The sequence below is a fragment of the Microcaecilia unicolor genome, chromosome 4 (assembly GCF_901765095.1).
Source record: "Microcaecilia unicolor chromosome 4, aMicUni1.1, whole genome shotgun sequence".
Classification (NCBI taxonomy): Eukaryota; Metazoa; Chordata; class Amphibia; order Gymnophiona; family Siphonopidae; genus Microcaecilia; species Microcaecilia unicolor.
The window spans coordinates 341,037,701-341,063,465 of record NC_044034.1 but is presented as its reverse complement, the minus strand read 5'-3'; the positions used below and the strand labels follow the sequence as shown (position 1 = coordinate 341,063,465).

Here is a 25,765-nt window from a genome sequence, read left to right as displayed (position 1 = left end):
CAGTGGCCAATCCAGGTCACAAATACCTGGCAGAAACCCAATTAGTAGCAACATTCCATGCAGAATCCCAAAGAGCAACAAGATTCCGTAATCCCAAAGAGTAGCAACATTCCATGTAGAACCCCAAAGAGTAGCAACATTCCATGCTACCAATCCCATGGCAAGTAGTGACTTCCCCCCATATCCATCTCAATGAAGGCTATGCACTCCAGAACTTGTCCAAACCTGTTTTAAACCCAGATATGCTAACCACCCTTACCACATCCTCTGGCAAAGAGTTCCAGAGCTTTAGCTATTCTTTGAGTGAAAAAATATTTCCTCCTATTTGTTTTAAAAGTATTTACCTGCAATTTCATTGTATCTCCTGATTTTTGTACTTTCTGAATGAGTGAAAAATTGAGTCACCTCCACCCGCTCTACATTACACAGGATTTTGTAGACCTCAATCATATCCCCCCTCAGCTGTCTCTTTTCCAAGCTGAAGAGTCCTAACCTCTTTAGTTTTTCCTCATATGGGAGCGGTTCCATCCCCTTTATCATTTTGGTTGCTCTTCTTTGAACCTTTTCTAATTCCACTATATCTTTTTTGAGATACGGTGACCTGAATTGAACACAATTCTCAAGGTGAGTTCGCACCATAGAGTGATACAGAGGCATTTTAAATTTTTTTTGGTCTTATCTTGCATCCCTCTCCTAATAATTCCTAGCATCCTGTTTGCTTGAAGAAGAGACGGCTGAAGGGAGATATGATAGCGTTCTATAAAATACTGAGTGGAATGAAAGGGGTAGACGTGAATCGCTTGTTTACTCTTTCCAAAAATAGTAGGACTAGGAGGCACACATGAAGCTACTTAGTAGTAAATTTAAAACAAACCGGAGAACTTTATGTCCCGAATGTAGACATAGCTGGCTTCTTGCAGCCTATGGGAATTGAAGCCTCTACTGATGGTCCATGTGTAGCAGCTGGGGAATATCTGATTGGATTTGCACTCTGATCTTTGTTAAAGCTAAACATCTGTGTGTATTGTGCTTTTCGATATTAAAAAGATCTGAACATAGAAGGCAAGCGTGGAAGGACGCAGCCATTTAGGTTTACTGTTGTTATAAATATCAGATAGGGGGGGGAGGGATTGGGGGGCTGAAGAGACTTGGGAAAGGGGGGGGGTATAGGGAGAGGGAGAAAATGTCAAAAGTTTGATGATGAAGTTATAGTTGAGAATTGTTAGTTTGGAAGGTATCTTAGAAATATTTGTGATATGACAATGTTGTTTTGATATGCAGCCACATCAATAAAAATTATTAAAACTAAAAAACAAACCGGAGAAAATATTTCTTCACTGTATGTGTAATTAAACTCGGGAATTTGTTATCAGAGAATGTGGTAAAAGCAGTTAGCTTAGCAGGGTTTAAAAAAGGTTTGGCTAATTTCCTAAAAGAAAAGTCTGTAAGCCATTATTAAGATGGACTTGGGAACATCCACTGGTTATTTCTAGGGTAAGCAGCATAAAACCTGTTTTACTGCCCTGGGATCTTTCTAGGCACTTGTGACTTGGATTGGCCACTGTTGGAAACAGGATACTGGGCTTGATGGATCTTCGGTCTGTCCCAGTATGGCAACTCTTACGTTCTTATTATAGAACAAATTTTCCACGAAAACAAATATAAATAGTAACCCATACCATCAGGAGCATATGGTGCATTCCAAAGAAGAGTAAACATAACAGGAAAATAATACTAAATCTGTATATAAATCAAATGCTGCACTAATTTTCCATTATTAAACTAATCCCCTACTTGTCGTCACTAAGCACGACTTTTCCCTTATTAAACTAATCTAGAAGTTGAATATTACCAGCTGGACATGTAGATGATAATTCTGTAGAGTCCAAGAAAACACAAGAGCAAACGGTCTGCAAGCTCCAAGATGGAAAAAAACAAAGCAGATCGTAAAAATAAAACAGTAATTTATTATTAATAATAAATTACTGTTTTATTTTTGATGATAATTCTGTAAGCAGTCCCCTAGGTTTGGTGGCAGGAAGGCTCATCAATGTCATCTTGTAACATACCATGCAATGAAGCTACAATGTAGTAAATTTAAAACGAATCGGAGAAAAATTTTCTTCATTCAACGTGTAATTAAACTCTGGAATTCGTTGCCAGAGAATGTTGTAAAGGCGGTTAGCTTAGCGGAGTTTAAAAAAGGTTTGGACGGCTTCCTAAAGGAAAAGTCCATAGACCATTATTAAATGGACTTGGGGAAAATCCACTATTTCTGGGATAAGCAGTATAAAATGTTTTGTACATTTTTGGGATCTTGCCGGGTATTTGTGACCTGGATTGGAAACAGGATGCTGGGCTCGATGGACCTTTGGTCTTTCCCAGTATGGCAATACTTATGTACTTATGTACCAACTAGCAAAAATGTATGCACCGTGGTCTGATGCATATACATTGCCAGTGAGCGTGTGCATAGACGAAGGTCGACAGAGTGTAGTCAGAACACACAGGTATGCACATAAATTAGAGAATGCTATCATTTATGCAGGAACATGCTTGCATTTAGGTGCATACCACCAAAAATAGAGGGAAAAGCTTCTTACAGAAAGTTGTGGGGAAAGTCAGAAATCCACAATATAAATCCCAACAAACTGTTGAATTATATATCACTAGATACTGAATCAATTAAATTCTGTCAAATATTTATTGTGCTCATATATTTTAAGAGACTGTTAGTATATCATCTACAAAGTCAATAAAGTGTCATATTGGTTTAATCATTGTACTAATTGTATCTTTTCAACAGTCTACTATCCATAAGTGTATATCGTGTCTGTCAGATCCTATTCGAAAAATATCAAAAAACGTTTTCATAAATACTGCAAACAGACCCCCCCCCAAAATGTTATTCGATTAATTTATATCAGAGAAAACTGCAGTCAAGGACCCAGAAAGCAGATTGCCAGCACTTATATTCCCCTTTTGTAAGGTCCTGCCATCTTCCTTAAGTAAAACCAGCCAGGCCAGCCAAATACTATCTAGTTGGCCCCTCCCAAGCCTGATGGTAACATAGTATATGATGGTAGATAAAGACCCGCATGATCCATCCATTCTGCCCAACAAGGCGGCCAAATTTATACCTGCCACGCCAAGCAAGTTACACTCTTTCATGATCAAATACAGGCATCACAAATAGGGCAGCCAGTAATTTACCATAATACCAACCAGTTATATTGGACACTTGCCAGGTACTTTTTTTGGGATCTTGCCAGGTACTTGTGACCTGGATTGGCCACTTTTAGGAACAGGATGCTGGGCTTGGTGGACCTTCGGTCTGTCCCAGTATGACAATACTTATGTACTTACGAATGATTCTATAATTTTGGACGCAACATAGTCACATTCAATGTCAATACTTGATTAAATCAGCAGTCCAACAATGTTCCAAACTGACAACATTTTACCTGCTATCAAGCTTAAGGTGTCTTCCCCTCCTCTTCTGAGTTACATTTATAGCATGTGATATAAAGTATGTATACTTGTTCTTGATATGACCTTAATATTCTTGGATCACAGACCATAGAAGTTTGCCTGGCATTGATCTTCCTTCCCAACTACCAGAGTTGCTGTTTAAGCACTGTCAAGTTTTTTTTTGTTTTGTTTTGATTCCATATAAGGATCAAGTTTGCTAAAACAGTGACCTTTTAATCAGGAAAGATCAGGATTTGACTTGTTCTTGGCCCAATATAAAAATGTTTCATTTTATTTTGCAGATTTATGAAGGCCAGCCAGAGATTTCCATTGCATTCAAAACACCAGAGTTTGTTCCCCTCTCTCGATTGCTTTCAATGGTGATGGTGACGTCCGTCCCGCCTGTGTTCAATAAAGCCATGTTCACCCAAGGTTTAAATGTAAGTTGAGGCTGCTGCCTTCCTTGTCAGAGACATTTGGTAAATGTGTTTGGGACACGTTTACCTTATATGAGAGTAGTTTTCAGTCTTTGGACAAATGTGGGAAGCACCAGGCTTAAATGATGACATGAGAGATATAGAGAACATCTGACTGGTAGGAAAGCCAATCACAGGAACGAATACGTTCCTGCCCGTAACCTCCATTCACAGGACAAATCCCTCCTCTCAGTACCCTTCTCCACCACTGCCAACTCCAGGCTCCGCTCATTCTGCCTCGCCTCACCCTATGCTTGGAACAACCTTCCTGAGCCCTTACACCAAGCCCCCTCCCTGCCCATCTTCAAGTCTTTGCTTAAAACCCACCTCTTCAATGCTGCATTCGGCACCTAACTGTTACCGTGCAGTAAATCCAGACTGCCCCAATTTGACCGCCCCTATTGGACTGACCGTTCACTTGTCTCTTAGATTGTAAGCTCTTTGAGCAGGGACCGTCCCTCTATGTTAATTTGTACAGCGCTGCGTAACCCTAGTAGCGCTTTAGAAATGTTAAGTAGTAGAATAATTTGGCAGTGGGTGAGGAGATGCAGGTGAATGAATAGGATTGGAAAGAGTAGGTAACAGCTGTTTGGGATCTTGTCTTAAAGACGGGGATCAATGTAGACGATTTTGTATGACCATCTTTCTAGGTTTTTTAATGAGTCAACCTTTTATAACAGCCTCAGTGACGGCTCCTCCCATGGTTCTCATATGCAGCATGTTGAGGTCGATCTGTCTTGAGTCAGACATGTGCTCCCTGAATTTTGGCAGACTCCAAAGTTTTGGTGCTTCTGTGGGAATAGTGTTGGGGGTGGGGAGGGGGAAGGTGGTGCTAGAAAGCACACATGAATTTTGTAAGACCAGTTGTTTGAACATTGTATCTATATTTTTAAATCACTTCATTTTTTTTAGCTACCAAATAAAATAGTGAAACATACCGTTCTGTCCCTTATGTCATCTATTTTGAGAAGAGCTCAGAAGAATATTGATCACTGCTTGAATGAGGAAATTTGGCAGAAATCAGCCATTTACGCTCCAGCATTGATGGTGGAATTTGCCCAGAAGTACAGGGAGGCGCTCAGTAAGGTAACGAAAGGTGGATTTGGTCTATATTGGAAAACTCTCTACCCTGTCTTTCCTTCGCTCTGTATGGAAGCTCCATGTTACCTCTGGACATCCCCTAACGCTGGTACTGTGCATCATCTCCATGCTTTCACTTGCCTGGCCCCTGGTCCTGCTGCTGTGCCTTGTCCCCAAGTGTTCCTTTCTGACTGCCCCAATCTCACTGTTGCACCTTGTCTCCATGTGCTTTTTTTCAACTGGCCCCTGAATGCATGATATCATTGTACTTGGAATGCCATCAGAGGATTCTCATATAGCTCAAAGATGGTTAGCAGGAGCATAGATTCCAGGTTCTGTTTTTTCTTGCAGCTTTTACCAGATGTTAATCAGATTGTGGCAACCTGGCAGTCGCTGTTAAAACAAGAGAAGAAGGATCATGACGAGGAAGAGAAAAAGAAGGAAGAACCTGTTCTTAACATAGAGGAATTGGGAGAGATCCCAGAAATGACTGGGCAACATGGTCAGTTCCTTGACATCATTTTGTGTAGTATACACAGGTCTGACTATAAGTGATGGATCTCTGTATGCTGTAAATTTTTTTTTTTTTTTTAATTTGTACCCCGTGCTTTCCCACTCATGGCAGGCTCAATGCAGCTTAGGTACTTATTTGTACCTGGGGCAATGCAGGGTTAAGTGACTTGCCCAGAGTCACACAAGGAGCTGCCTGTGCCTGCAGTGGGAATCAAACCCAGTTCCCCAGGACCAAAGTCCACCACTCTAACCACTAGGCCACTCCTCCACTCACAATTGTACACAGGAATGCATTCCTAAGGATTGTTTCAGTTGCTGATTGGAAGAAGCCTTCTAATTTATTAAACATTGCTCTTTGACTCTAGTGGGGGGGGAGGATGGGGTGGAATTAAAGGAGTTTCTGTTTAGTAAGTGTGAAATTCTGTTAGCTGAATTACATTAAATTTGTGATGTCGTAATAGGGCAGTTTTCAAGGGAAGTTTTTGTAAGTAAACAGGTTCACCCACAGGAAACAGCCCTTTAAAAACTACCCAGGCCCTCAGTGGGAGGAGAATAGGTAGGGATGGATGCAGTCGCAGGGATTTCATTATCATATCCCTGTATCTGCTTTTCACCTTTTTAACTTTCTTACTTTGCAGTTGCATAGTGTGTGGGTTAAAGGATCCCTGCAGCACGGTCATAACCAGCACTTTTTTTTATAATATGTTTTTTTTTACTTATTAATTTTGCTAATGTGCACATGTGCTTTGTGGAGCCAATGACAAAACAGGCAAGCTGATATTACTACTTGCTACTCGAGCAGTACTTCATGACAGGGCGTCCTTCCCTCTGACAAAGCCCCATTTGGCGAAACGGGTCCATTGGGGAGGCCCAAGTTTGAAGCTGTGATAAGATAAGTAGCTTTTGCTTTTAATGTCCTGGATCGTGGATTTAGTATTTTTGCATTAAAAAACGATTACAAAAATGTATACTATTTGAACACCGAGGGAGGAGGTTGGTTAAGGACCAATGATTGAAGTACGGTGACTGTTTATAAGCAATCTTATTGATTGGGCTGATTGTCACCAGTCTGAGGTCTTTTCCCACCATTTGTGTGTGTTACATTTATATCCCACATTTTCCCGCCTAATTGTAGGCTCAATGTGGCTTACATAGTACCGGAGAGGCGTTACAGACTCTAGTGTAAACAAATACAAAGTGATGGTGTGGTAAGATAAAGTTCAAGTGGCACAGCCACACTAGGGAATCGTACATTTTCCAAGTCATACATTGATGAGAGCAAGGTGTTCATGACAACCACCCCAAATTTTCAGGGCAGATGACATTCAGACACAAAATTAGAAGTATATTTGATATCATATTACTATTACTACTTATTTCTATAGCGCTACTAGACGTACGCAGCACTGTACACTTGAACATGAAGAGACAGTCCCTGCTCAATAGAGCTTACAATCTAATTAGGACAGACAAACAGGACAAACAAGAGATAATCCTGGCTTAGGAGTGAGATTCATTGCTCTCATGGAATGAGCAAAACTGACCCATTTGGAGACATTGCCCCTGAAACAAACCAGGAAGACAGTCCTGTCCTACCCTTTTTATGGTGGTAGGCAGCCTGTGGGGAAAGAGGGTGAGGCACCACAAGACCTGTCAGTGTTGAAAGGCTGAAAGGCCTTATCCTAAAGGTACTTCAGGAAAAGAGGTGCTGTTAAAGGGCTACTTGCTTTTCAGAACAGTGGTGCCACAGAGGAGGTAAGGGGATGATAGGCAGGCAAAGGGATAATCGAGGTAGAGGCAATTGTGGGGGCATATTTCCATCTGCCTCCCCCCCCCCCCCATCCAGTTCTGAGGTATGCACAGATTTCCTGCTTTTTATTACTTAACACATTGTCACAAAATGCCTAGCCACCTGCCTGGGGTTACCCTGCGGCCACTTAGAGGGTCTATCCCCAGCACAGCTCATGTCAGCCTGCACCTGCCACTTGTGCTCTACACTAGCACCCTCCTCCCACCGACTGGATCACAACCACTCTGGGCGAGTCTCCCGCTCGCAAATTATCCCCAGTGATTTCTAGGTTACTGGAGCCACACTCCCAGTGGTTCCACAGTTCCCAGAAAGCACTCACAAACCCAACACACAAACCACTAGGATTCTTTATCAGTCCAGAGAGGCAATAAACTAAATATTGTTTATTTTCTTTTAAAAATCGAACAGTGGAACAAAATAGTGCAATTAGAACAATAATAGGTAACTGAAATATGGATCAATTATAACACTAATTAAACATTTGCATACTTCCTAGAAAGTACCTGGGGAGATCAGGACATATAATTTACCGAGCCTCAGCAAAGAGATCTGTTTCTCTTTTCTTCTGGGCTAAGACTGAATCAACAGCCAGCAACTACTGGGTAATTTTTCAAACTCCAGACGAATCAGGGCCCTGTCAACAATATCCAAAAGTATACTGCTGCTTGCTTCCTGCCTGTGTCAGAGGAAAAGAACACTTAGTTCCCTGCAACAGCTCTACAGCAAAGAAACACCACCTGCTGGCCAAATAGGAGAAAAACACTTCAGGACTTAATTAAAACAGGAAAATATCTAATACATTTTACAGGCTTAAAACATGCTGGGGGTCTTTTACTAAAGATTAGCTTGAGTTATTTGCAGCAGGGCCCATTTTATTCCTGTGGAATAAAATGGGCCCTGCTGCAGATAACTCGAGTACACGTGTGTTTTATAAAGTACACACATAGCTTGTATCTCCTCCAAAATGCCACCCTAAGGATGCATTTCCACAGTGTGTGTTTGGAGGGTAAATTTATACTAGAACACCTGATAATAGAGGCCAACAGAATTTTGATTTTGGCAGAAAGGTTATTTTAATTTTCAGCCATGTTTTCAGTTTTTGCCAGAAATGACTATGTGTTTGGTGGAAGCTGAAAATTAGTGCTTTGTCCTCTTTGTTTCCCCACTGAACAGGAGTTTGCCTCCCCCCCTCCCCCGAGTGCCTCCCCCATCAACCCATAGGCTGCCTAGGTCCTAGATTACAATTCCTTGTGGTCTAGGGGTGTAGTTGGGACAGTTATTCCTGCCCATTCCAATTCTGCTGTCCAAACTGTTAATGCAACTGGGACATCACTCCTGCCCTGACTATACCACTAGATCACCAGGGATTGTAAGGTAGTCCTGGGTGGAAGGGGGGGGCTACTCTTTGTATTCTTTTTTTTTTTTTTGTACTGTGATTACAAGTAATGTAGTTATGATCATGCACAGTAATTTATATGGTAAATAGAGTGCACCAAATAAATGCTTTTGCTACAAAATTTTAGGAGGAATTTGTATGTAAATTTGGGATGATAAGCTCTTTAATAATTAGCCTCTTTGTGGAGTTATGACGTCATCTGACACTCCGAGTCAGTGGTGTAGCTATGTGGGGCCACGGGGGCCTAGGCCCCCGTAGATTTGGCCCTGGACCCCCCTCCCGCTGCCGACCCTCTCGACCCCCCCTCCCGCCACCAACCCGCTGCTGCCGTGGGCTACCTTTGCTGGCGGGGGACCCCAATCCCCGCCAGCCGAGGTCCTCTTCTTCTATACGTCAGACTCACAGAAACATAACGAGGCCATCTAGGCTTCGTTCTGTTTCTGTGAGTCTGACGTTATGTGCAGGACGTCAGAAACAGAACGAAGCCTTCGGGGGTAGCCCACGGCGGCGGAGGGGGGGGGGGTCGAGAGGGTCGTCGGCAGGGGACGTCAAAGTTGGTGGTGGGGGGGTCGGCAATGGTGGGGGGCTAAAATGTGCCCCCTCACCTTGTGCTCTGGATCCCCCTCCCGCCGAAGTCTGGCTATGCCCCTGCTCCGAGTGTGGCACAGTTAGTTCCAGTTTTATTTAGCTGAGGTCCACGTAAAGGATTATGAATTTGTTATACCACCTTTCTGTGGTACAACCAAAGCAGTTTACATTTATTATATACAGGCTATTTTGCTTGATGGTAAAATGCGGTCTTCCATGTTTTTAAGTTATTATATTCTGGCATGGATGCTGTGAGTTTAGCAGAGGGATGCAGACTGCAAGCTCTGAAAGTTCCCAGTGGCCCTCACTGGTTTAATTTAATTTAATTTTAGCACTTATATTCTACTTAAATCTAATTCTAAGTGGATCACAGCATAAAAAATAACACAAACAGTATACCAGAAAGAGCAACACATACATCAAATTTAAGAAGAACACATATACCCATTCTGTCCAAAAAAACTCTCAAAATAACCAAGTCTTCTCAGCATGTCTAAAACTCACATAGTTTAACTCTGATATTTAATGACAGAGAGTTCCAGAATTCAGAACTCTTTCCTAATATAGTTCTATTAAAGGTCGTATTTAATAGACATTCAGAATTCATAGTTATTATCAGTCTAATTTCATGAATCAACCTACGGGTTCTTCTTAGGTGATATAAATTAAAGTTTTGGAGCTAGCCAGGACCCATACCATATTCATACAACCAAACTTAAGATTTTGGCTTCAGTCAAAAGACTACTGTGAGCTATCGCAGTTAGGCGCCATGTTAATGAAACATTTAGGCAGAATATAAGCATTAATGTGTGTGTAATACATAAGTGCCTGTTTTATAGTATTAACCCCTTAAAGTGCACGTGCTGTTTTTAGCATGCCCACTTATACTCTTATAAGCATTTGTGCAATTTTCTACCAGCCATTTCCTTCATGTAAAATATACTTTATGTACAGAAATGCTTTATAAAACTTTTGGCATTTTTTTGTCCACTTAGCCCACAAGGAGCTTTAAAGCGGATTATAACAGTAAAAATATACAAATAAAAAAATACAATAAAACCAATTAAGATACAATCCATACTCTTACACAACATAAAAAAAACAATATCAGTAAGAGAGAAACACACCAAGAAAAAAACAGAATCATTAATAACTGCTTAAGTATCTCTGAAATAACGAACTCTTCAAATCATGTCCAAAAGATAAGAAAGAGATGATTTAGTTGAACTGATAACTTATTCCAAGAAAATGGAGCCACACAAAAATAATCCTATATAATAATTCTCACCGCCAATGTTCTATGCTTGGGACCGTGGCTCCCTGGCTGCAAGTGGTCTGCGAGGCAGATATGCACGGACGTCACTGACGTCAACACAGCTGATTCCAAGGCAAGGGGAGGAGTAGGGAAACACGCCCAGCGTGTTTCCCTACTCCTCCTACTGCCTCGGAATCAACTGTCACCCCCCCCCCCCCGCGCTATGGCCCCCTCGAAACCCACCCCCTCCTGCGAACCTGTCAATTCCCCCCCCCCCCCCAGAACGCCGAAAACTGCCGCCACCGTTGTTGTGCTACCTTCCCTTCCCTTCCCGTAGGTTGTTCAATCATCTTCTTAGAAAGTTTAACTCCGTGCGTCTGACGTCAGACGCACGGAGTTAAACTTTCTAAGAAGATGATTGAACAACCTACGGGAAGGGAAGGTAGCACAACAACGGCAGCGGCAGTTTTCGGCGTTCCGGGGGGGGGGGGGGGGGATTGACAGGTTCGCGGGAGGGGGTGGGTTCGAGGGGGCCGTAGCATGGGGGGGGGGGGGGAATTGCCTGCCTAAGGCCCGTTTCCTTGCCTACAGAAACGGGCCTTTTTTACTAGTCTTTACATAAAAATCCTTATATGACAAGCTCAATTTAGATGCCTCTGCTGATCATAGATTATGGTCTGGTGCATTCATTGCCATCAAACTGTTCATGTAGGATAGCTCCAATCCAAACTGAATCTTGTAGGGGAAGCTTAACAGCTTAAGTTGTATACTGGTGTGAACTGGAAGCCAATGTAATTTAACTAAGAATAGAGGAATTCTGTCTCATCTAGTGACACCAAAAACTAGTGTCACAGCAGTGTTTTACAAACAGGATATGAATCTATTGGGCAACCTCAAGTAGACAATGTTGCATTAATCTAGATGTATAATTTGAGAAATAACTAAGTACAATTATTTGTCCCTTTACAGTGATCCCTGTTTGCAGGTTTAGCTAATTACATCCGTGCCAACAGGTTAGCATTTGATGGATGTTTGTTGTGCTGGAAACTGCTTTGGTTTCATGGTCTTTTTCTGTTCAGGTTCCGATGATGCAGAGACGATTCTCGTGAAAACCATGTTGCTCCGGGTCCTTTGCCTTTATCAGAAGGTGGTCCCCCACTTGGTAGCCCAGAGTAACTTCGATTTCAGCAAACTGCTAAAAGGTAAGATCTTGTCCAGCACTTCATGACAAGATAAGCCCTGCTCTGTGTTCCATGGTCACGCAAAGGTTATAACTCTGTCATATACTCCATTACTCTGGTGGGATAAGCAGGACTCTGAAAAGCTATCCTTTGGGTATTCAGCAATTGAAATGGATGTATGAATTTACATATACTGATGAAGAAATAGTAGAAAGATATGATGTGAAATATTACACCAAAGATATCACACCAACATTTGGAATCCGTTGGTTTCATGTTTAAGAAAAAAACGTCTTTCCACCTTATTAAAGGAATTTTTTTGTTTTCCACATTTTTATTGATGACACGTCAAATAGCACATCCAACTATAGAGGTGTACAGAGATTCAAATGCAATACCTCCGCAATAAAGACCAAGGATAAAAACTGTCAACAGACTTTTAACAATTTTTAACTCCCCCCAGCCCACACCCCATCCTCCAACTTAATCAATACGAAAACTGAGTGTAGGTGGTATTCGGTATAACAGTTGTTACTGAAACAGGCTATATATATATATATTAAAACCATACAATACTAAGGAAATTAACAACATGCAAGATACAATTACAAAGGAATTTATTTTAAAAATTTATAAATCACTCTATCTCACGATTCTAGGTGGTTTCCAAAGCAGCATACATAATAAACACATTCTGACATAAAATTAAAAAAACATTTTAACAAAAATTAACATTAACTACTAAAACAAAACATAATATATACATACTGCAGTTAAATATAACGTCTCCATCATAGCAGCTACCTCTAAGTGTCATGAACATGTTGCTAATATAGGGTATTTATTTATTTATTTGTTGCATTTGTACCCCACATTTTCCCACCTATTTGCAGGCTCAATGTGGCTTACAAAGTACCGTGAGGTGTTAGCCACCTCCAGTGATGAAACAAATACAGAGTGATGTTGTTACAGTCACATTAGAGAATCAAGAGAAGAGTAATATATTGTTTATTGCAAGTTTTGGTTTTGTTGTGTTGCAGAGTTCAGGCACTTAAGTTGGATCAGTAGGGTATGCCTTTTCCAACAGATAGGTCTTTAGTGATTTCCGGAAGTTGAGGTGATCCTGCATTGTCTTTATGGCTTTCGGTAATGTGGTCCATAGTTGCGTGCTTATATAGGAGAAAGCTGGATCCGTGAATTGATTTGTACTTGAGTCCCTTGCAGCTAGGGTGGTGAAGATTTAGGTATGTTTGTGATGTTCTAATTGTGTTTCTGGTTGGTAGGTCTATAAGATCAGCCATATAACTCGGGGCTTCGCCATAGATAATCTTGTGGACCAGGGTGCAGATTTTGAAAGTAATACGTTCTTTGATTGGGAGCCAGTGCAGTTTTTCTCGTAGGGGTTTGGCGCTGTCGAATCGCGATTTTCCAAATATAAGCCTGGCTGCTGTGTTTTGAGCAGTGTGTAGTTTCTCTATGAGTAGTTCTTTACATCCCGCATAAAGTCCATTGCAGTAGTCAGCATGGCTTAATACCATTGATTGTATCAGGTTGCGGAAAATTGCCCTCAGGAAGAATGGTTTCACACGTTTAAGTTTCCACATTGAGTGGAAGGTCCTCTTTGTTTTTCATTCCACAGGAATTGTGAGTGACACGGGAATGCGGGAGGAAGTGCCACCTGTCCTTCAGCAGCACATCCTGCAGCTGGCACTGGAACTACCAGCAACTAAATTTTCCTGGTTGAAAGTTCAGGTAGACATGCTGATAATGTGCATATTTGTTTACCCATAGGCTACACAGCTGCCCCTGGACCTGTGGTTGGGATATGTAGTGGAGGGTCTTATTGGTAGGGGAAAGCGCTGGACATGTGGGTGTTGGAAGGGGAGGAGAAATTCTTGGGACTGAGAGGTAGAAGAAAACTAGGGTCGATCAAGGGAATGAAAAGGAGAGAAAATATAGGGGGCTGCTAATGAGAAGAAAGAGAAAGATTGGAAGGATATGGGTGGATGTCATCGGCTCTGGGATAGAGAGAGGGAAACACAGGGTGCTAGAGGAAAGCATGGGCTGTGGGATAGGAGAAAGAGGGCATTTGGGGGAACAGCATTAAGCTGTAGAGCGCAGATGAGAGGGCAAATGACAGATTCTGAGAGGGGGAAGCACAAATTTCGCAGTGGGGTACAGAGAAGTTCAAGAAAGTAAGGAAAGTATTGGGCTCGGGGATGGGGGAAAGGAAAACACAGGCTGCTGTGGAGAAGCACTGAGCTGCCATGGTGGGAGAGGGAAACGGGGTACCTGGTGTTGAGAAGAAGCACTGGGCTCTTTGGAAATAGGTAAATATGAGATGTTGGGAGACAGCACTGGAATTTGGGCTTTTGTTGGGAAGGGATAGAGCTGTGCTGTAGGAAATTTGAGCTTCAGATTCCTGATCTTAGCTCATGTCCTTTCCTGACTGGTCACTGCAGAAGCCATGTTCGGTGTCCCTTGGGGAGCTGATGTTGAAAAGAACTCTATCCAAGAGACCTGGTAGTGTCTTAAAGAGGGAAAACCACTGCCATTGATGCCTGCTGGAAGTCAGAGTAGACTGTGAGCTGATACATAATAGAAACAGACCCTTCTTTTCTGATCACTAAATTGTTTGAATATGTACTTACTGTAGGATGTACCGGAGGCAGGAAAAGTTTGCCGGGAGAAGTCCATATTTTATTTACTGCTTAAAATGTTTGTGACCAGTAACAGATGCCAGCTGAAAATGTCCACCAAGCTGCTGATTATTAAGGTGAGTTTCCTTAACACCTGGAGCTTGGTTTTGTGCTGAGTGTGTTAGCAGTTAGGATAACAGTAATACTCCTTAAATAGATTTTTCCCATTGATCCCCTGCTTGCAGTCAGAGTCGTTGAAATAGCTAGTATGAGGTTTTGAAATATGTCCCTGAATACCATTCTTTGCACCCAAGCCCTTTGTCTCCATGGTTTTTCTCACCTGTAAAATCATTGTACGAGATAGTGAAATACTACTACTAATCATTTCTATAGTGCTACTAGATGTATGCAGCACTGTACACATTATATACAGGTACTTTCTCTGTCCCTAGGGGGCTCACAATCTGTTTTTTTTGTACTTGGGGTAATGGAGGGTTAAGTGACTTGCCCAGGGTCACAAGGAGCTGCACTGGGAATCAAAGCCAGGTTGCCAGGATCAAAGCCCGCTGCTCTAACCATTAGGATATTCCCTCTTCTTGTAAGATGGGAACCAGTTCCCATTTGGAACATAAACACTTGTTATCTTATTCCCAAGAAATCATGAGGGCACTGTTGCATGCTGTACTTCAGGGCTCTGAATCATTATTAAAAAAGGAGAAATTCAAGATGCTTGCTGGAAGTGACTGACAAAAACTCTGGGCCTGATATTCAAAGGACTTGTGCTTCTAATTTTGAGAATTATGCTCTTATATTGGCCTTGCTGAAAATTCACTAGGGTTGAGTACCTACATTTTATGTTCAAATTTTGGTAAATTCTTAAATTTAGGATAATAAAAAGTGGATAGCGACAGGGCAGATTTAGGGAGAGGAGAAAAGGTTACGAGCTTAGCGCTGATTTTCAGCACTCAGCTGATAAATCTAGCTGATAAATTTAGGCAAATGAATGGCAGTCCTAAGTGTTATAAGCATAACCTTTAAGCTCCTCAATTAAGATGAATTTTCAGCTGAAAACTTAGGCTACTAAGTTTGGTTGAACAAAGGGCACTAATTTAGGAGTTTAGCTTTTTCTTGATTATTGGCCCTACCTTTGTTGTCTGTCTTTATGAAACAGCAGTCAGGGAAATTAGGTTCCTATATTTATTGATTATGGGGGGGACAAAGCTCTCAGAAGTCCAATTTCAAATTATAATAGTTAAGAGGGTCATGTTAAGTGGTGTACAGCTGGGGAAAAACCTTTGATAAACAGTTGGCAGTATATCAGCCAGTATCATCTAATAAACTGAAGTCAGGCTGAATGATTTTCCAGGTGGTGAAATAAATCCTTTATTATTAACATGGTATGCAGCTGTGCTTTAAGGGTTAGAAAGAGGTGTCTGAGTCCAGTCTAAATGTTGTATGCTGCAGATCTTACGTGACAGTGGGGTCTTCGAGTACACATGGCAGGAACTGGGAATCTGGCTGGACCATTTGGATAAGTGTGCAGAGGACACAAAGGAAGCTGCAGTTCAGTTCTTGGAAAAGGTAAGAGATGTTGCTGGCTAAAAACATCAACTGAGTCAGTAGGCTGCAAGTAGGATTGTGAGCAAGGACCTTACAACTCTCTACCTCCCCATGCCCCCCCCCCCCCCACAAATTTCCAGGGATCTTGCAGATATCTGATATCTCCTAGATAATAACCAGGCCTTAGAATCACCAGGGGTAATATTCAGCCGGCAGCGGTCAGAGATTTTTTAGATGCTGGTCTTGGCCAGCTAAATTAGCTCCGGTTATTCAGTGCCGGGACGGTCTGTGCCAGAGCCGGTGGTGGGAGGCGGGACTGGTGGTTGGGAGGCGGGGATAGTGCTGGGCAGACTTATACGGTCTGTGCCAGAGCTGGTGGTGGGAGGTGGGACTGGTGGTTGGGAGGCGGGGATAGTGCTGGGCAGACTTATACGGTTTGTGCCAGAGCTCGTGGTGGGAGGTGGGACTGGTGGTTGGGAGGCGGGGATAGTGCTGGGCAGACTTATACGGTCTGTGCCCTGAAGAGCACAGGTACAAATCAAAGTAGGGTATACACAAAAAGTAGCACATGTGGGTTGTCTTGTTGGGCAGACTGGATGGACCGTGCAGGTCTTTTTCTGCCATCATCTACTATGTTACTATGTTACATAAGTGAGCACCAGCACTGCACGTCCAAGGCTAATTATGGAAGCAGTGGCCACTGGAGTTTATGTGGGTCCCAGCCAATATTCAGCTGAATATTGTCCGGGACCCGCATAACTTTCAAATTGCTTTTTTTTTTTTACCCCTGTGAGCCCCCTTCCATACCCCCTCAACAGCCTGCCTTCTGCTATTCACTCTCCCTCCAGCCCACGATATTAAGACACCCCTCTCCTCCCCCGGAACATCCACCAAATCCCTTCGTGGTCCAGGGCCTACCTGTGATCCCTGGTGATCCAGTGGGGGCGATGGGGACAGGAGCAAAACTTACTCAACTTCTGGCCCTTGTGGCTACCTCAAGAAAATGATTGCTGCGACCTCTCACTGCAGCTCATGGTAATTGTGCATGGCTGCTCACCTAAATCACTTTGAATATTGGGCAGACTAAAATCAAGTCGGGGAATGGGAGGAATCGGGTCACTCACAGATATAACCCATCTCCATATTTCTTCTGCTCTAAACAATGTTGGCTCCTCATGGGTTATAGAAATGTCACGCCATTTCAGTGGCATTCCTAGGGGGGAGCGGTGGGTGCGGTCCGCCCCGGGTGCACGCCGCTGGGGGGGGGGGGGGGGGGGTGCCGCGCGCGCGCCTGCCTGCCTGTCCTTCGTTTGTTCGTTCCATGCTCCCTCTGCCCCAGAACAGGTTACTTCCTGTTCCGGGGCAGAGGGAGCATGGAACGAACGAAGGACAGGCGCGTGCGACATCCCCCCCAGCGGCGTGCACCCGGGGGGGTTCTTTGGCGCCATTTCTTCCTTGTGAATCATATCATTCATTCTTGTTAGTGGAGGAGCAATTGCAAAGTATCTGCAGAGTTTTATTTCATACTGATGATATTGTTAGAAACTATTAAGAGTTTGCTGTGCTGCAGGATTTTATGTGTTAATCCTAAGTCCCGAAGCAAATATACCATAAACGCATATAATCACAATTTCTTCTGGTGGTCTGACTGTTTCTTTAAACTCCTGTTTTTAGGTTTTAACAAAGTTAGTGGCAAACCCCTATCCATATACTGATAAAGCTGCAGACTTTGTCAGTGAGGCCAGCACACTTCAGTCCAGCCTGAGCAATCAAGATTCAGATAATATCAGTGTGCCTATTTCACACATTGACGGTAAGTATGAGCTGTCATCATTTCACAATCAACTAGGCGCTCTCTAGCGTTGTAAAATCAGTGCAACGTTTATTATATCATTTTAAGCAACCAATATTTTGATTGCCAAATAGGAATTTTCTTAAGGGCTAGTACAGCCTGAAATTATGACACTTTATAATTATTATTATTACTACACTCTTATAACCTGCAAAATATCAAAAGTTCACTGCGGGTAACAACAGGCAAAAGCTGAGCAAACATCAGTACTTACAATATTTTAAACCAAATTATACAGTAATTTTCAAAAAAAATACACAATTACCACAAATTAGTAAAATTTCTTAAAAAGAAATGTCTTGAGAGCTTTCCTAAATTGGATAACCACAAATTCTTAAAAGAAAAAAAGGAAGAGAATGTTTAATGTGAGCAAGTGCAAGGTGATGCATGTGGGAAAAAAGAACCCGAATTATAGCTACGTCATGCAAGGTTCCACGTTAGGAGTTACGGACCAAGAAAGGGATCTGGGTGTCGTCGTCGATAACACACTGAAACCTTCTGCTCAGTGTGCTGCTGCGGCTAAGAAAGCGAATAGAATGTTGGGTATTATTAGGAAAGGTATGGAAAACAGGTGTGAGGATGTTATAATGCCGTTGTATCGCTCCGTGGTGCGACCGCACCTTGAGTATTGTGTTCAATTCTGGTCGCCGCATCTCAAGAAAGATATAGTAGAATTGGAAAAGGTGCAGCGAAGGGCGACTAAAATGATAGCGGGGATGGGACGACTTCCCTATGAAGAAAGACTAAGGAGGTTAGGGCTATACAGCTTGGAGAAGAGACGGCTGAGGGGAGACATGATAGAGGTATATAAAATAATGAGTGGAGTGGAACAGGTGGATGTGAAGCGTCTGTTCACGCTTTCCAAAAATACTAGGACTAGGGGGCATGCGATGAAACTACAGTGTAGTAAATTTAAAACAAATCGGAGAAAATTTTTCTTCACCCGTGTAATTAAACTCTGGAATTCGTTGCCGGAGAAAGTGGTGAAGGCGGTTAGCTTAGCAGAGTTTAAAAAGGGGTTGGACGGTTTCCTAAAGGACAAGTCCATAAACCGCTACTAAACGGACTTGGAAAAATCCAAAATTCCAGGAATAACATGTATAGAATGTTTGTACGTTTGGGAAGCTTGCCAGGTGCCCTTGGCCTGGATTGGCCGCTGTCGTGGACAGGATGCTGGGCTCGATGGACCCTTGGTCTTTTCCCAGTATGGCATTACTTATGTACTTATGTACTAGAATTCCAAAACTGTGCAGCTTGATAGGAAAAAGTAGATTGAAAAGTCCTCTTTCTTTCACACGGTGAAATGAGGGAAATTTTAGTAAAAATTGATTTGTCATAGATCTAGAGATAAAATCATTTAAAAAAAAACCAAGATGAACACCTAAATAAGCAGGAGTCGAGCCATACAATGCTTGATAGATCAAAGCTGATACCTTAAATTGAAATCTTGCCTCCAATAGTAACCAATGCAAACAGAATAACAAAGGAGTATATATTTGTCTGCTTCAAAAATAACTCTTGCTGCTGCATTCTGTACTCATTTTAATTTAGACTTCAGCAACTTTGTGCATCCACGGAGTTACAATAGTCCAGTTTTGAAAGTATCAAAACCTGAACCAACAATCTAAAAACAGACAAATCAAAACATTTCTGAAAAATTCTTAATTTCTGTAATAATCTCTTTTGCCCATTTCACACATTGGCAAAAAGTACAGCTGTTAATTAGGACCACATCTGTTGATAGGGGGTGCAACCTATAATCATGTCTTTCTTATTGTCTTTGCCAGACAAATCCAGATGAGTGGACTATGTTCCTTTTCTGTTAAGATGAGGGAAAAATGGTCAAAGCTGACTTCACTCCCCTTGTAGAGGTCTGGTACAGCTTTAGGTCTCAGTATTTCTCGGTGGAAATATGAACTGTTGGTAGCAGCTAGGATAGGCTACTCTTGAGAATACTACTACTACTACTTATCATTTCTAAAGCGCTACTAGACGTACGCAGCGCTGTACACTTGAACATGAAGAGACAGTCCCTGCTCGACAGAGCTTACAATCTAATTAGGACAGACAAACAGGACAAACAAGAGATAAGAGAATATTAAAGTGAGGATGATAAAATAAGGGTTCTGAACAAGTGAATAAGGGCTAGGAGTTAAAAGCAGCATCCAAAAGGTGGGCTTTTAGCTTAGATTTGAAGACAGACAGAGATGGAGCTTGACGTACCGGCTCAGGAAGTCTATTCCAGGCATATGGTGCAGCAAGATAAAAGGGAACGGAGTCTGGAGTTAGCAGTGGAGGAGAAGGGTGCAGATAAGAGAGATTTACCCAGTGAACGGAGTTCCTGGGGAGGAATGTAGGGAGAGATGAGAGTGGAGAGGTACTGAGGAGCTGCAGAGTGAATGCACTTATAAGTCAAAAAGAGGAGTTTGAACTGTATGCGGAAACAGATAGGAAGCCAGTGAAGTGACTTAAGGAGAGGGCTAATATGAGCTTAACGACACTGGCAGAATATTAGTCATGCAGCAGAATTTTGAACAGATTGAAGAGGAGAGAGATGGCTAAGTGGGAGACCTGTGAGAAGCAAGTTACAATAGTCTAAGCGAGAGGTGATAAGAGTGTGGATGAGGGTTCTGGTAGTGTGCTCAGAAAGGAAAGGGTAAATTTTGGTGTTATTATAGAGAGAGAAGCTACAGGTTTTAGCAGTCTGCTGAATATGTGCAGAGAAGGAGAGGGAGGAGACGAAGATGACCCCAAGGTTGCGAGCTGATGAGACAGGAAGGATGAGAGTGTTATCCACAGAAATAGAGAATGGGGAAGGAGGAGAGGTTGGTTTAGGTGGAAAGGTAAGAAGCTCAGTCTTGGTCATGTTTAGTTTCAGATGGCGCGGAGACATCCAGGCAGCAATGTCAGACAGGCAGACTGATACTTTGGCCTGGATTTTGGCTGAGATTTCTGGTGTGGAGAGGTAGATCTGGGAGTCATCAGCGTAAAGATGATACTGAAAACCATAGTATGAGATCAGAGTACCAAGGGAATAAGTATAGATGGAGAAAAGAAGAAGTCCCAGGACAGATCCCAGGTTCCTGGTGAGGTGTAGGTCTGTCAACTATAAGACTTTGTTGATGGTATTATTGGCTGAATGAGGCATATAGTCTCAAAGTTCCATAGTGTCTGGTAATATGGTGAGGAGCATAGGCGCCCGGTATAAGAGGCTTGGACAGGCTAAGCCTCCCCTGCTGTGCTCTGAGAGGTTTAAATTGTTGATTTACCTCCATCCTCACAGCAGGAGCTGCAGTGAAAGCCCTCTAGCCTTGTGTAACCAATTGTAGAAATTGGTTTATGGTTTGTTTGCCTTACTGCAGGGGGAGGGGGGGTTGGCTGGGTTGCCAGGGAGATATTTAAGGAGGATGACTTCCTGACCTGCACTGAGAACAGATAGCAGCAGAATCAATCGGACAACCAGACAACAAAGGTAGAAAAGATCATTTTATTTTCATTATAGTGTTTGGAATATGTCCACTTTGAGAATCAGGTGCTCAACATTAAAAGTTTATATTTATTTACTTATTTATGGCATTTTATCCCACATTAAACATAAATTAGGGTATTTTGTGGCTCTACATGAGAACTGTGATGATATGATCCCTTGTTTCATATTGTTGACGGTCTGCATTTTCCGTATGGGTGGTGTATTAGGTTCTGCCCAGTGTAATATTTATGGTACAGTAAGGTTCTGAGTGTGCTTTTTTGCACAAAGTTGTGCATAGTGTTTTGCAGTTGAGCGATTGTGCTTAGAATATGCTTTGAGCAACCACTTTATTCTTTGACATATGATACATATCTAATATCTAAATTTAATAAAAGGTATTAATTGTGGTTCACTCTGTTAGATGCTTGCCTAATCTTTAAGTTTGTACTCTTATTTAACTTACTGTAAGCCACATTGAGCCTGCACAAGTGGGAAAATGTGGGATATAAGCAACAAATAAATAAATAAATAAATAAATTTATTTATTTTTTTCTGTGTGTTATCAGACAATTATGGATTTAAGCTCCACCCCTGGCCCCACCCCCTAACCCCACCCCCTTTAGCCTCCCCAAACAGTTGGGCCACCGACCGCCTATGGTCAGGAGCACCCCTGCTTGGCTAGTCAAATATACATAGAACTGTAATTCAATAATTGCCAAAATAATATGACTTGTGTAATAACACAAAAGATAATTATGCTCAAAAAAATTTTTTTCAGATGAAAAATACCAATTAAAAAATCCTTATCTATATTTGCATAAATAAGACACGACAGCAACTAAATTTAAAGAAGTGTTCAAACTATAAGAATGGGCGAAAGTCTATCTCATTGTTCAGGCCATTTGGACTAATAGTATTTAAATCATTATTTGATAATTTATATATGTTCCTCTTTTAGTATAATTTTTGTTCCATATTGTTAATATTTATTTCTATATGCTTAATTTATTTATTTACTGTTTTGTTTATGTCTATAGACTCCTGATGTAGGCCATTCGGCCGAAACACAACGTTGTGTCGAGTCAATTTTAATGTGTTATTGTTATATTATTATTTGTTTGAAGATTATTAAATTTTGTTTTTTAAGTAAAGATTATTTGGTTCCATTCTTTGGATAGCCTGGCTTATTTTCCCACCTTTTTATTTTTCGGTTCACGCCTCGTGGGATCTATTGAGTTCTCCACCTTTTGTGGATTCTCTTTAGTCAAACTATTGAACATTCCAGGCTGAACAATATCCTTAAGAGGCAATTCACAAGAACTACTTTCTTTTCTCTGTCTCCATCCCTGGTTGACGGCCACGGCCCCATTCATCTGCACTGGTCTGGTAGGACTAATTGAAAAAAAAAATTATCAAGTGAAAGACATAATTTTTCTATCCTATCCATCGGCACAGACATGAAAGGATATGTGGTTTTCATATGTAAAGATATCTTCCTAAACATTTCTGTCTTTACTATTTGGCCAGTATTCGAAGACTACGGAGCACCTCAGGTAACAGCTGATCTAGGTGCCTAGATTTTAGGCCGAATTCCCAAGACACCTAAATTTAAGACAACTTGATTTTCTTGAGTGAAGGCATTAGATCCTAACTTTGTTTCCCTGACCTTGCCCTGCCCACTTTCTAAATGCCTAAATGTTAGCAGGTAGTAAAACTTAGACACCTAAATTTAGGAGCTGTGAGAGACTTTCTGTTTAAGAAGATCTTGGCGCCTAATTCTTTAAAGATAGGCAACTAGATGTTTTGACTGTCAACCTATATCATGCCTGTTTCTTGTTTTTGTTGTGCATGACATAAATCTAGAATCTGTGTTAATGAGTTGACATACATTTTTTCTCTCTTTTTAGATGTTTTGGACATGGTGGATGTGATTGTAGAAGGCAGTGAGGGCTTAAATGAAGAGCTTGGATTTGCTTTGAGTGAAGACATGGTACAGAACACATTCCCTTTCAGTGCTCTTGTCCCTGCGACATTGGAAGCCAGGAATAAATTGTTTGTCCAGGGAGGGAATGACCAAGGTATATATTTGTAAACTGCATTGTGGGTATCCAGCTGAGTTGAATATCTTTGGTAAAGACAGAGCAGCAGGGGGGTGACTCTTCACTAGAGTATCTGAATCCATGGTGACTCCAAAGCATGTTCCAAGCATAGTGGTAAAACTGTGATTTGACCAGTGTGATATTACACTACTTGTGCTAAAAATTTATTGCTTCTCTGGTTGATCTTGTTTTTATTACATGTGGAGGGGCATAAAGTTTTGCTGAGGACGTCCTCGCAAAACGTCCCGGCGAAGGGGCGGGGAAACCCGTATTATCGAAACAAGATGGGCGTCCATCTTTCATTTCAATAATAAGGTCGGGGACGCCCAAATCTTGACATTTAGGTCATCCCTAGAGATGGTCGTTTCTGATTTTCGGCGATAATGGAAACTAAGGACGCCCATCTCAGAAACAACCAAATGCAAGCCCTTTGGTCATGGGAGGAGCCAGCATTCTTAGTGCACTGGTCTCTCTGACCTGCCAGGACACCAACCGGGCACCCTAGGGGGCACTGCAGTGGACTTCAGAAATTGCTCCCAGGTACATAGCTCCCTTACTGTGTGTGCTGAGCCCCCCCAAAACCCACTACCCACAACTGTACACCACTACCATAGCCCTTATGGGTGAAGAGGGGCACCTAGATGTGGGTACAGTGGGTTTCTGATGGGTTTTGAAGGGCTCACATTTACCACCACAAGTGTAACAGGTGGGGGGGTGGGCCTGGGTCCGCCTGACTGAAGTACACTGCACCCACTAAAACTGCTCCAGGAACCTGCATACTGCTGCAATGGACCCGAGTATGACATTTGAGGCTGGCACAAAATATTTTTGAAGTTATTTTTTGAGGGTGGGAGGGGGTTAGTGACCACTGGGGGAGTAAGGAGAGGTGATCCCCGATTCTCTCCGGTGGTCATCTGGTCAGTTCGGGCAACATTTTGTGCCTTGGTCGTAAGAAAAACAGGACCAGGTAAAGTCGTCCAAATGCTCGTCAGGTACACCCTTTTTTTTCTATTATGGGTCGAAGACGCCCATGTTTTAGGTACGCCAAGTCCCGCCTTCGCTACGTCTCCGACACGCCCCAGTGAACGTTGGTCGTCCCTGAGACGGAAAGCAGTTGGAGACACCCAAAATTGGCTTTCGATTATGCCGATTTGGGCGACCCTGTGAGGATGCCCATCTTTCAATTTGTGTCGAAAGATGGGCGTCCTTCTCCTTCTAAAATAAGCCTGATAGTGGAACAGTGCTTTTTTGTTTGATATTCTAGTTTGGTGCAGCATATTGGGGTGTCTGTATCAGTCTGTATCTGTATGAGTTTTCTAATGACATCATTGCTATGGTTTTTGTCATATGGAGTGGTTCGGTGTATTGATTCTATGTTTGGTGATATTGGGTTTTTTTGGGGTTTTTTTTTTTTTTGCTAGATGGGGTGGTGCAGTACCTGGTGGCAGTTTTGACAGACATCTTATACTCTCAGAGAGACCCCCTGGCCCTCTGCTTAACCTTGCAGTGTTATGATCAGGAGCTTTCTGTGGAGCACCCTTTGCTGTGCCGATTATACACATTCTACCAACTCTGGATACCACCACAGGCCAAAGTGGCTCAGGTAAGACATGCTTAGTAACTTTGTGTCATTAACTGGAATAACAGTGCTGTACTCAAGCTTTTTGTAAGGTCAGTATGCTAAAGTAATTAAACAAGGATTGCCTGGTGGGTGTTAATCTCACTTAAGATTCAACAACTTTTTATTGATGACAAGTGTCAAGTAGCAAAATGTACGCAATAAAGACAAAGGAATACAAACAGTCATCAAAACAGTGAATAATTTTATCCTCCCCCACCCCCTAAATTCAAGTGGAAACAAATGTGTTTGAACAAATGGAAAAGGGAGGGGAAAAACGGTGTAACATCCAGTGATACATTTGTCCAAGTCTACAGCAGTTCCTAAACAAAACCGCCCACCTGTTCGCCTCACAACAAAGAAATGCAGAGAAGTATGGGAGTGCCTGTACTCTTCTAGCACTCACGAAAAACATTAAACAAGACAAAATCCCCACAAGCCCATTCCCAGCCCTGATAATAATAATTAAAAAAAACAACAATCCAGTGAACCCATGGCATGTGCTGCACAAGGACTTCCCCCCATTGACACAAAAAGTACTAGACAGAAAACAAACAAAAACTGGGAAGGATGTTAAAATGAATTAAGAATTAAACTCTGAGCTCTATGAGACAGAGATTTTAAATATACATCTCAAGTGGCCAGAAACAACTTTTCCCGTTTAAGAGAATACCTTGCATGCTGCTGTTCATGTAGCGTCAAAGCATGAAAGCAATTCCTCCAGAGCCAGAAAGAGGGGGTTTCATCAGTGATCCACA

The 25,765-nt window shown here is 42.1% G+C and overlaps 1 protein-coding gene across 2 annotated transcripts in view; it reads left to right on the top strand.

Moving 5' to 3' along the window:
* Positions 1–25,765, top strand: part of URB1 (URB1 ribosome biogenesis homolog) — a 147,722-nt gene that overhangs the window by 37,721 nt on the left and 84,236 nt on the right. For both annotated transcript variants that reach the window (XM_030202133.1, XM_030202131.1), the window contains exons 10-19: positions 3,774–3,911; positions 4,860–5,033; positions 5,379–5,529; positions 11,669–11,791; positions 13,410–13,522; positions 14,427–14,546; positions 15,874–15,990; positions 17,644–17,782; positions 23,198–23,368; positions 24,811–24,992. In XM_030202133.1, the coding sequence (XP_030057993.1) occupies positions 3,774–3,911; positions 4,860–5,033; positions 5,379–5,529; positions 11,669–11,791; positions 13,410–13,522; positions 14,427–14,546; positions 15,874–15,990; positions 17,644–17,782; positions 23,198–23,368; positions 24,811–24,992 (1,428 nt within the window). The remainder of the gene's footprint in view (positions 1–3,773; positions 3,912–4,859; positions 5,034–5,378; positions 5,530–11,668; positions 11,792–13,409; positions 13,523–14,426; positions 14,547–15,873; positions 15,991–17,643; positions 17,783–23,197; positions 23,369–24,810; positions 24,993–25,765) is intronic.